General features: G+C 40.9%; 1 protein-coding gene across 1 annotated transcript in view; it reads right to left on the bottom strand.

Moving 5' to 3' along the window:
• Nucleotides 1–3,571: 3,571 nt before the first annotated feature.
• Nucleotides 3,572–12,368, bottom strand: part of KIAA2026 (KIAA2026 ortholog) — a 56,289-nt gene continuing 47,492 nt past the window's right edge. The window contains exons 8-9 of the mRNA XM_009333555.1: nt 10,037–10,224; nt 3,572–7,810 (exon numbers count right to left, since the gene is read on the bottom strand). Of these exons, the coding sequence (XP_009331830.1) occupies nt 4,170–7,810; nt 10,037–10,224 (3,829 nt within the window). The 3' untranslated portion in view covers nt 3,572–4,169. The remainder of the gene's footprint in view (nt 7,811–10,036; nt 10,225–12,368) is intronic.

Here is a 12,368-nt window from a genome sequence, read left to right as displayed (position 1 = left end):
ACACACTGTGTGAAAAACTCTTTACCACAGGAAGCTGTAAATGGTAATAGTTTACATGAGTTCAAGAAGAATTCTAGAAAGAATTGGCCAATTTCATCAAGAAAAATACACTGAGGGCTATTGAAAAAAAATCACAGCTGTCTGAGCAAGACTCTGGCTCACAGATCAGTGGATACTAGAAGAATATTCAGGTCTGTTATTATGCTCTTTTGGACTGCTACTGTTGACTGCTCCTAGAGACATGATGCTAGGATAGATGGACCTTTAGTGTGATACAGCATTACTAATATTATTTTGAGTCAGTAAACTCACTTCAGGTGCAGCTTACAGCGAACAGGCTACCTGAATTTAAGTTTCTGTGAGCAGCTCCTGCTGTTCTTTTTAAAGGTAACAGCCTCATCATAACAAACATTCACACTTTAATAAAAATGATTGATTTACTTTAAAATCAATTTGGGCTACTAAAATTCTACACTACCACAAAATATAAGCAAAATCAGCTATGAAACAAACTGTGATGAGGCTATGGACTTTCTTCAAATGCCAGCTTTTAGTAATTTTCTGACCTACCTACATGAGACAAATAATTTTCTCTTCACTTACTTATCAGGAGAATTTTGCTTCACTTTTCTCATCGTACTCTTTGCTGTGTCACACAGTGAAATCAGAGTGGGTTTGAATGACTTGACAGTAACACACTTGATTTGAACAGGTACTTCTATGACTCCTAATACTTGTGAAATTTAATTGCTTTTAGTATGGTAGAAGCAGAATCCCCACAAGAAAATGGCAGCACACACACACGGGTTTGAACAGTGAGACACAATGAACGTAATTTTCTACTCAAAGCAAAGAAAAATTACTGTGCAGAATATGTCCATTTAGGTAAATATCAAAGCTACCATCCAAAATGTTGAAAGTCATTAATAAACCCGAAGTTTTGTTTATAATATAGTGTCTGAATATCTGTATATAGTATCTGAAGGGGTGTAAAAGCAAGGCATTTTACAAGCTCTGAAAAGTTGAACATGTTTTCTTCAAAGATTGATTTATATATGTATTTGTTTATATGTGTAATTAAATGTCTTAATTTCAAGTAAAGATGCAGGTAGTTCTGCTTTTTCATTGCATCTGTGAATATAATCTACTTTTTTACAGTACTTTTTGTGCTCTAGGTAGCAATATGTATTTGGTACAGGGAATAAAAGATACGTAGCAAATTGTCAACGGCTATTTACTTTCATTTGAAAGAAAGTCTTACTCTGACCGACACTTATATTGTTGGAAAGGAGTGATAGGAAGAGGTATTTTATTCACAAAAATCACTAAAATTTGTTTTTACAAAGTAATGAATCATGCAAACCCATTACGTCGCAATCTCAAGCCTTTCTCCAATAGGATTTGGAATCTGAACATGTGTCCAGTAGAGAATAAAAGCCCATGAAAATTCTAATCAAACTGAATCAAACTTTGCATGTTGCAAAGTTTATGCCTGCCAAATTACAAAATATTTATAAAACAATTATAAAATATTATTGTACTAATTCAGAAAATTTCTAAGAAATCATTCAGGTAAGTAGCTTGAGTCCCGAGTTTCTCAATTAAGCTTTTCTGACTTTTCTCTTTATTAGAATTAATTACAGCATAAATCTTTCTACTACATTGACACACAGAAAAATGTCATGCAAGATTTTTTTCTCCATTCAGGCCACCTGCAATAGTAGAACCTAGTCTTAAGCTCTCCAAACAATGTAGATAGTCACTCTACAACAAACATAAATAAAAATTAAAAAGGAAAACCAGCCATTGTAAGAGAAGAGAAAAATCCAAGAAAGTCAGTCCCAAGGTTCCACCAGTGAAATGGAAATAAAATGTGTTGCTGGTATATATGGTTTTAGAGTATATAAAATGTCCATGAAGAAACTGCCATTCTCTGTCACCTTCCTCTGTTGGAAAAGTCACCTGCAGCATTCAACTGCAAAATGCAGTCAGATTTAAAAAGCCTTAATATTGTGAACTCCGGCAGGCAGACACCACTTACTACTAAGTGTCTTCAAAATCGATTACGTAACACCTTTAATGAGAAGTAGGAAAAGTTCACCATGTAGCTTTTCCTAAAATAAAAACCAACCTTCTCACACCCCAAAACTGACAGCTTCCATCTTCCCAGTCCTGAGATAAGATGGAGATTGCTGATCCAAAAAAAGGCAATTTCCCAATTCAAAATTTTTAGTTAGTGCAGAAAGGGAGGTACCTATAGAAGGCACAAGCCTTTCTTCCCCCTGCTTACCCCCCAGAACTCTAGTTAACTAATTACCAGATTACTTTTCAGAACAATATGAAGGGCAGCCAACACAGAGGGGGTTAGCTGTGGTCTTTATCTTCAACCCAACATCCAAACTGCCAAACTGTGTATGGCAAATGGGGAAGGGAAGGAGAAAACTCGACAGGATGAGGAACAAAAGCTTAAGCCTTGTCTTGATGAAAATCAATCTAAGAATGCTGCTAAATACAGATATGTAAGCTTTTATCCCCCTTTGAAGTCATAGTTATTAAAAAGGCAACTAACATTCATGAATTCTTCTGAAATCTTCCCTTCTAGTTTCTAAAAAAAAAAAAACCAACAAAAAAATCCCACACATATAAAGATGTTCAGCCTAAGACTGGATCTTCCAAGCAACTAACAGAGACTATGATTTCAGATTTTACAACAGCACTTCTAAAATCATCATCTTCCATAAAATAAGAGCTGCTAGACGAGCACCCTTTCTTTATATGCTAAGTCTCAAAAGTTACCAAAAAACTTCTCTATTTCCATGAACACTGCAGCAGACACCTGTGAACTCAGCTTATCTGCAGAAAATAACCCAAGGGTTTTATCAGATCAAAAGCTGAACTTATGCCAACAAATATTTAATACACTGCATAAAAAGGGAAGGTTTATGTAACATATGAATTATTCCCACTCAAAGCACTAATAAGGCCTCCTTTAATACTGTGTGATGTTTTAGCACTATCCTTCCAGATAGACCCAATTAAAAGCTAAAGAAAAAAATACAGATCTAGAAAGCCTAACTGGGGAAAAAACTGGGTAGCTTGTTATGGCTAGACAGAAGATTAAAGGGTGACCTTGTTACAGTTACCAGGTATGTGGAAATGCATACAAGGTTGTAAAAAAGAATAATGAACTGTTCAATAGGTCTATGAGCTTTATGACAAAACATAGCAGTGCTGAACAGCAACCAGTGTGACTTAGACTGGTGTCTGGGAAACCATTTCTAGCCTTACCACATCACTAGAGATTTTAGGCAATATAACCAAACATTTATTAAGAATGGATGAAGTATGGGTTATCCCACCCTGTATAAGGAAGATCAACAAGACGGCCTTCCTTCCAACTCCTAAGAAATCATGTGAAATGTAAACCACAAAGAAGAGCAGAAGAGATTAAATAATTTCATTCTACTATATTCCAAAAGCTGAGATGCATCTGCATTAAGTAGGAAGGTATATGTATCTGCCATGGTGTAACAGACATACACATTTTTGAACTATTGCCAACACAAAGCAGTACAGCAACTTGATTTATTATATGCAGATTTTTCTGCATTGTTGCTAAACAGTACACTGGTCCAATGTTACTAAAATACTTAAAAAACTATACATTATGTAAACAAAACATAAATAAGACAGCATAGTTCTTTGTACATATAGTTTAGTACAGACTGTTAGGAATTCATGAATATTTACAATTCTATACCATAGACGGCATTTTTACAATGCATAAATATTTTTTTTTCAGAAACAAATCAAAAATAAATTTGACAGATAAAAAGAAGATATATACTGTCATAAACACACTGGCAAACAGTCCATACTGTAAGATGGAACATGTGCAAAAGGCTAGATTTCTCCAAACTAAAATGTTTAATGAACTCATTGGTCATTTCTGACCTTTTTACTAAAGAACTCTCTGAAAACTTCTCTCTGAGAAACTAAACACATTTTTCTTCCTCCTAAGCCCCACAGGTAAACAGGAAAGAACTGTAATCTTAAGTAATTTTGAGTAAATCAACTGCTTCAAACAATGTAAGAAATTATTCAATAGTTACAACTTCCAAAGTCAGAATGCCCCGAAATTGCAAAGAAGTGGCTCATTTGTGGTAAATTCAGGATGCAGCTTTGTCAGGTTTATCAAGGCAAGATGACCGAGATGCAGGGAAGACAGTGGTAGGATTTCTGCTTGTGGACACAACAACAGGAGGCAGTGATGAAGACAGGGAAGAAACTTTTGATGCTGGAGTATTTATAGCATTCAAGATGGCTCCCTCTGGACTAACCAACAGTTTTTTGATAGAAGTGTCTAAGTGAAACACTGAAGTGCTGCTTGGCAAATGAGAGTTCGGAGGATGAATGGCAGAAACCACAGATGATGTATCTACAACATTAACGGGAGATTTTATCACTGAAGACACAGACAGTGTCGCTGCAGACAGTGGAGTACATGAGCTAGCTGGAGTACTAAGTATCTGGGGTGTTGCATGTACGATGGGTAAAGCATCTGCAGACCCAAAAGAGTTCACAATTTTTGTAGAGCTTTTCAAGGGATGTTTTGATATTTGCCAACTTAATGAATTACTTGGTGCTAGCATGACTTTTGAGGTTATTGGATTAACAATTGGTACACCTTGAGCCTCTTGACCATGGTTAATAGTCAAAGGAGCCGTCTGTTTTGTATTACAAGACAGAAGAAGAACATGGCTGCCAGTTCCAAGGCCTTGTGGTGGAACAACAAAACGAGTACCATTAATCATTATCTGAGTTCCTGGTGCCAAAGGCATACAGGTGTTAATGACTATTTTCTGTTGAACGCAAGGTTCATTCAACTGACCTCCTGCCTTGCTTGTTACAATTGGTGAAGCTGCAGACATCTGAATGGTAGAAGCGCAAGTGTAAGCATGACTTTGTTTCTCTGTATTGGGAGGCACCTGCTGGCATTGTAGGGAAGAAAAACTGGGAAAACTACTGACTTTACCTGTATTTGGTGATGGAGGGGGCAACACACTCTGAGGCTTGTGAATACTTGCATTACTTGGCATAGCAGCTGAAACTCCCGATGATTGAAACTGAAGCAGTGTGGGCAACTGGCTTTTTGGTACTGGAGGAGGAGCTGGAACTGGTGCCAACTGAGGAACTGTATTTAACACTTTGTGCGGGGTGGCTACAGATCCAGGCAAGCTAATGACTGGAAATTGCAAAGCAGGTGCTAAGTTTTGAGAAGGTACTGTTGGTTGTGTTGTTGAAATCAGCACAGATGAAGCAAGATGTCCTGTTTTCACAGTTGATATACCTACAGTATTGCCAATATTTGATGTACACAGTCGGTTACCCAGAATTGGCCTTATTCTTGAGGGATCATTTCCACCAATCAATACAGTGGGCCGTGTCCCAGAAGAAGTCCCACTTGATGTTACTGAAGCAGATTCTACACATGCACTTGCTGTTGTTACTGTAAGGGCATTTTCAGCTTTTGTGGCAATACATACAGATTCATTAACCGACACAGAACTTTGACTCACAAAACTTGGAACAGGAACCAGAGTACTACTACTTGTCAAAGATGGTGCGAAGCCCATGCTCATTTTGTCTTCTCCCTTAGAAATGGCAGAGTGCAATATATTAACTGGTGGAGCTGGTGGTCCATTGCCTTTAGTATTCACAATGGTTTGACCTATATTTAGTCCAATTTTCACATCTTTTACTTGAGCAATAGTTGGTGATGAATTTATTCTTATTGGTGCTCTTACTGTAGATGGGATCAGAACCAACTGTGTTTGCTCTGTGGCACTAACAAAGGTTTTGCTTAGGGAAGAAGGAAGGTTATGTTTCAATGACTCTGCAACTAGATTGGTGGTTGACGGACCACTGGCAATTTGTGTGTTAATGAAAACCAACTTCTGAGCATTAACACCAGTGGATGCCGGAGAGGGTATAATACTGACACCTGATGCCCCACAGGGAGATAAAATAGGTGGATTTGTGACTAATGTAAGTTTCTGGACTGGAGTACCACTGATTAAATCTCCATTTGTTGCTGAATTAGACTCAGATTGTATAACAAGATTAGTTTTAGTTTTCATATCACCTTGTTGCTGCACAGAAAAATTTGGAGTTATGACAGTGTTATTTTGCCCAATGCTAGTCACGCTAATAGGACTGTTTGGAGTTGCTGACATCAAATTGCTAGCTAATGAAATGGAGGATAAAGAAGGAGAGGACACATAGGAGGAGTTCTCTGTTACTTGACTCACAGTGCCCCCAATAGCAGGCTGCTGTAAAGTGAATTTGGTATTTTTCTCCATTGCCTGGGTAAAATCAGCTGGGAAAGCTGGAATGTTAACAGAAGAAGCTGTTGAGGGGGCAAATCCAGAAATAGACAATTGTCCAATATGAGGGAGACTAGACGTGGCTGTTGCTACAGATGGAAGAGTAGAGCATGATAATGCTGTAGTTTTTGGCACAAGAAAGGCCTGAAGTTGAGGTGCGTAAGTGAAAACTGAACTAGAAGATAAACTACTAGGTGAAATCTGGTCTGGGTTTGTTCGCACTTTAACAATTCCTGTGTTTCCACCTCGTGTTGTGACCAGAATAGATTGTGATTCTCTTATACACACCGTCTTCAGCTCTTGTCTAGTTTCAAAGGAGTCAGTTGTCTGCTGTGATGCAAGACTATGACAGGCAGAAGCAGTGTTTGTAGACCCACTTAATGCTGTTGCTGATATCAAAGACTGGCTAGCTGTGGAAAGAGTAGGTGAAGTCAAAGACACAGGCAACATGGCAGTTGAAACTGTAGTCTTGTCAGTTTCAGTTTGGCTCACCTTAATTGTTGATGATAATAAGTAAGCTGCTGAAGTTACCACAGGCAATGGTTGTGTAGTGTTCATAGGACCAGCCACTTGTGACAAGTGGGTAATATTCTTGTTAAAAATGGTACTAGGTGACTGAGTGGTAGCATTTGCAGGGCCTGTTACCAGAACAGGTGTTAAAGAAACACTAACATTTGGTATTTCTGGTAAAGTTGTGCAGTGCAGCTCAGATGATTTTTGTTGTAGTGACTGAATGTCCTTGGACACAATTTTTCCTTCCTTCTGCTGAATAAGAAAATTCTTAGGTAAAATAAGAACTTGCTGCATGACTTTTTCTCCAGTTTTAGGGTCAATCATAGGTTGCATTTGAATTTTCACAGAGCTGTTGTGAAGGTCTATTGGTACACATTGGCCATTTGGCATTTTGTATAGCATTTGTAAAGGAGTCTTTGAACTGGTCTGGGAGGGCAATGCTGGTTTTATCAGTGATGATTCCAAAGGTGATAAAACTGGCTTTTCAGAAGTAGATACATTTATGCCTGGGGGAGGTGACAGTTGATTTGTTAAGGTCACTTTGTTCCCAGTATTCTTGGCAAGCAAGGCCTGGATAGGTTTGGTCCCTTTCAGAAAGTTTGATACTGATGTTGCAGGATCTGTCAAGGAAAATGATTCTAGAGTTGACCCTTCAAATTGTTTCAGCTCAGTCAAGAAACTATCTGGCTGCAGGCTACTTTCTGAACTCTGGACCACAGCCTCATTAGTGCTCAGCTTAGCTTTCTTCCTTGGTGAAAGCTCATTAGTGTTTTGATCCAGACAACTATTTTGCTTGGACTGTCGTTTAACACATTTGGGCAGTATCTTCTGTATTTCTTTAGAAGTTGATTCTTTTTTCAGAATTCTGTTTTTTCCTGCAGGTAAATTCATCTCTAATAGTTTCATTTCATCTGCAAGGATATTAAAACAGAAACTGTGTTTTACACATTTGCAACTGATACCTCTATATAACAATTTTACAGTGTCTAGCTGAAGGCAAAATGCTAGCTTGCAAGCGTTAAGGATATGTGGAAGGACAATGCCTCCTTCTTTAAGGGCATCTGGTCAAGGACCTTTTTCAATGCAAAAAGTGGGTAATAAAAGGAGGAAGTCATAAACAAGAACATACAGGGACACAAACCTGACCAGCACAGGAGACAGTGAGGAAAACAAAACCTGGTCATTCACACTAATTGATGAAGGCATGTGAGAGTGTGAGAATGTTTATTCCAGCAATGTTATCTCATCAAGGACCTGGTTAATTGGGAAACTGAGGGAAAAAGGGAGAAGCCAGGAAAAAAAAGTATACCGAGACACAGCTCTAACAAAACAAACATGGAGACAATGACAAAGAAACAACCTCACCGATCACACCAATTGATGGGTTATCAAGAAACTGCAGGTGCCCCTTCCAGGAAGATCAACCTGGACTTTGCAACTGATATGATTATAAACCAGGGAAGATCCTGGATACTTGGCTGGGAGGGGTGAAGGAATCAGTAGAGCTATACAAACCCATGAAGAGATGTGCAGAGGAAGGGGGAGCTGCAAGGACACAGCAGGAGGTCACAGCCTGTGTGCCTGGTGCCAGCTGCTGGGGGATGAGTGTCTGTATCTTCCCCAAATCCAGTGTGCGTGGGGGCAGTGAGTGTGTACTCACTGGCAAACTTCAACCCGGACTAGCTGGTGAGCAGGGGCGGCTGGGGTCTGGGCTGGCACATCAGGCGGACTTGTGAGTGTGGGGTTCCTGTGGGACAAGGATGTGAGTGCCACATGTTTCATACTGAGCATCAGGCTGGACCAGCCAGCGAGCAGGGGATGCATGAGGTGGATAGGAGGGCCCAGGATGCAGGCAGGGATGCCAGGTGGACAGAGGGGCCGTGCACTGAGCTTCTGGCAAGGTTTTGGCAGTGCGGGACTGCGGGGGGGCCTCTGTGAGGAGAGGCCAGGAGCTGCCCTGTGCCAGGCAGCTGGCTCCAAAACAGATCCACGGCACGGCTGAGCCCGTCAGCCAAGCTGGTGATGCCTCATGGAAAATGCTGTGCAGAAGAGTGTGACACAAAGGAGTGAGGAAAAAATATAGGAGAAACAACCCTGTAGACAACAAGGTCAGTGAAGAAGGAGGGGAAAGATGTGCTCTAGAGACTGGAATGGATTCCCTTGCAACCCGTGAACACCATGGTGAAGCAGGTTGACCCCTTCCCATGGAGGACCATGCTGGAGAAGGTATCTACACTGCAGCCTGTTGAGGACCCCATTCCACACCAGGTGAATATGCCCTGAAGGAAGCTGCAGCCCATGGAGAGCCCACACTGGAGCAGGCTCCTGACAGGAACTGTGGTTTATGGGGGACCCACGCTGCAGCAGTCTTATCCTGAAGGACTCTAGCCTGTGGAGAGTACCCATGCTGGAGCAGTTAATGCAGGACTGTATCCCATGGGAGGGACCCCACACTGGAGCAGGGCAAAAATGTGAGGAAGGAGCAGCAGAGACAAAGTGTTATAAACTGACCTCAATCCCCAATCCCCATCCCCGCTGTGCCACTTGACAGGGGAGGAGGCAGAAGAATTGGGAATGAAGTTGAGCCTGGGAAGAAGGTGGAGATGGGGCGGGGGGTGGGGAAGGTGTTTTAGTTTTCGTCTTTGTTTCTCACCATCCTACTGTATTTTGGCAGTAAATCAAATTAGTTTTCCCCAAATGAGTCTGTTCTGCCTGTGACAGTAACTGGTGAGTGATCTCCCTGTCTGTATCTTGACCCATGAGCTTTCCCATCTTATTTTCTCTCCCTGTCCTGTTAAGGAAGGGGAGTGACAAAGTGGTTGGGTGGGCATCTGGCAGCCAGCCAAGGTCAACCCACCATAAACGTACATTCCAAGCAGGCCTACTATGTTATCACAGAAATAGTTAAGCACAAAAATGGCAAAAACTTGCATTAATCAGAATTTTCATCTTGGTCATGTCTGCCCTCTTCTAGTCTACATCTGTCAGACATGCATCACAAGTTATTTCAATATTATCACAGTAGTAGTTAAGCTAAAAAGTAGGACACAAGCTCACATGGAAAAATTAAACTCCTGAATCAACTTCATTCAGCTCCTGAATCAAGTTCAAGCTATCAAATTCCAGCAAATGCTTACCATTGTCTGGGTGATCTTTTTTGGGAACTTCCACATGTTCTGTGGACTCTGAAGATTTACCGCATACTACTGGAAAAGAATCTTTGCCAGAATCAACTTCACTTTCATCATTACTCCACAATTCTCTGGTAAATTTATCATGGTCTGGATGTCTTTTAAAGTCATCATAGTCCTTCTTCAATCTAGACCTTGAAAATAACAAAACTGACTTTAGTAAGAACCACACTTGTTAACATTTTTTTTAATTTGTATTTACTGCCACACCAAGAGTTGGTGTAGAATTAATTGCCTGTGCCCTTCAAAAAATTTCAGAGTAGCTCTGTCTGCAAGTCTCTAAAACCCAGAAATGTGAAGTGACAGTAATGTCCCTTCCCTCACCGAAACTGAATTCTAAGTCATTAGGTTCTCTAACAATACGCAAAAAGAGTGAGTCAAATATGACCATCACTGTTTTACTGCATCCATCTTCTGTTTCTTCCTTCATCTTGCATTGTGACAAATGTACCTGTATGGACTTGAGTATTAACTGTAACAAGTGTACTCTTTCCTCTGAAGGCAACCCCAACTAAAGAATTAAGTAAATCTTGTTTTTCTTAAACGCATCATGCTTTTGGCCCAGCTACGGGACTGTAATGTAACTTTCTCCTTTAAGAAAACTTTCTTATCTCTGGGCCACTAGAACAGCTGCCACTGTCATTTCCATAGGCTCACACTCCCCTAAAGAATGTGCATATAATGGAAATACATAGCTGCTTTACTCATTTGAACACCATTCAGAAACTCATCCACTTACCTTGACACTCCTAAACTGCTACATATTTCCATTGTCCCTTCTTCTAAACCATTGTTTAGATGAGATCTAGGGGGTATTTCAGTGTACAAATACAGTGAACTGCAGGATTCAGCGGCTGGTAGCCAATGCAATATCCAGGAGGATTATTTAGCAAATGAATAAATAGATTATAGCAATTAGCACCTTGTGTGGAATAGAGTCTAGCCTTTAGTCTGGATCTAACCCTTATGACAGAATAAGATCTTAAATTTACCCATTCTTATGCATTAAAATAACAATTGTTTGCATTGAGTGCAGCAATGGCCAGCTGCTCCCTAAGAGATGGAAAGGGAGGAGCCAAGCATGATGTCACAGCTGGCAGGGCATGAGCCTCACCAGCCAGGATACACACCATCCCACCGTCCCTGAATGAAGAAACAGGGCAGGCCTAGGGGTGGTAACTGGGTTCAACCAAGAGCCTAGATCAATAGGCAAGTTCCTGGTGCTGAGGCAGGTCTGAAGTCAAGCTGGGAAGTCAATTCACAGGTTCAGGTCAGGATCAGGTCCAGTGATGGCTGCCAGGGTCAGGACCCAGTTGAATGATTTCTGGGCAGGTCCACAGTGATGACACAGGTCCAAGGTCAGTCTGAGGGTCAGTCCAGACCAGCAGGACCCATGGCCAGGCAGGGTAACTGCTGCAGTTAAGCTGGAAACTGGCATTCCTACAGCAGAGATTGAAGGCTGCAGAATGACCTGAAATGGGGATCCTGGGCCCATGGGCAGGTGATGTGGATGGAGGCCCAGGTGAGGCTGGTCAGGGTCAGTAAGACCTAATAGTTTACTCACAGCTTTGACACTCTCACTGAGAGAGGACAACCTTGAAGTCTGCATGAAGATGTATTGTGGATGATACTTTTCAACTCATTAAGATTTTGAGCTTGAAGTCTAGGTGTGGAAGAACTATAGAAGCACTATAGTTCCCTCCTAGGGAACCACAGGAGGACACTAGGGAACCACTACTGTACTAGAGCTTCTGGATGGGAATTTATTTTTTCCTTTTGAGAAACTTCTGCTGTGGGGCCAGTGAAAAAAATGTGATCAGTGGGCACAAGTAACTGTTCCTTTTAAACAATGCTGCTATTCAAATACCATTCAACATTATACTGTCATAATTTTGAAAAGACCAGAGGACCTTTCAGAAGAGGGAAAAAAAAAAAGGGGGGAGGGGGATTTTGATCATAAAGAGCGCTCCTACTGATTAAAGACAGCAAAAAAGGAAGGAAGGAAAACTCCAGACTTATTCCATACTGAGGTCTTGCACAGAAGGAAGGAGCTCTGCCCAGCCCTTGACAACCTAGAAGGCCAACACTGTCATTCAATTAGTAGATGTTAGTAGTTGGCTGACACACCCTATAGACACTGAAACTGCAGCTAGTCTTGTGGTTGTGCTGCTGTTTACACCAGCATAAGCAACCTTTACTCAATTGCTTTTTCCCTTTCACATGACACCTTTCTTCACCACTGTCACTGGTGCTACACAGCTGCATAATGAATCAGACC

The sequence above is a fragment of the Pygoscelis adeliae genome, unplaced genomic scaffold (genome assembly GCF_000699105.1).
Source record: "Pygoscelis adeliae isolate BGI_AS28 unplaced genomic scaffold, ASM69910v1 Scaffold501, whole genome shotgun sequence".
NCBI lineage: Eukaryota > Metazoa > Chordata > Aves > Sphenisciformes > Spheniscidae > Pygoscelis > Pygoscelis adeliae.
Note: the sequence above shows the minus strand (reverse complement) of the source record. Positions and strands in the feature narration are given on the sequence as shown.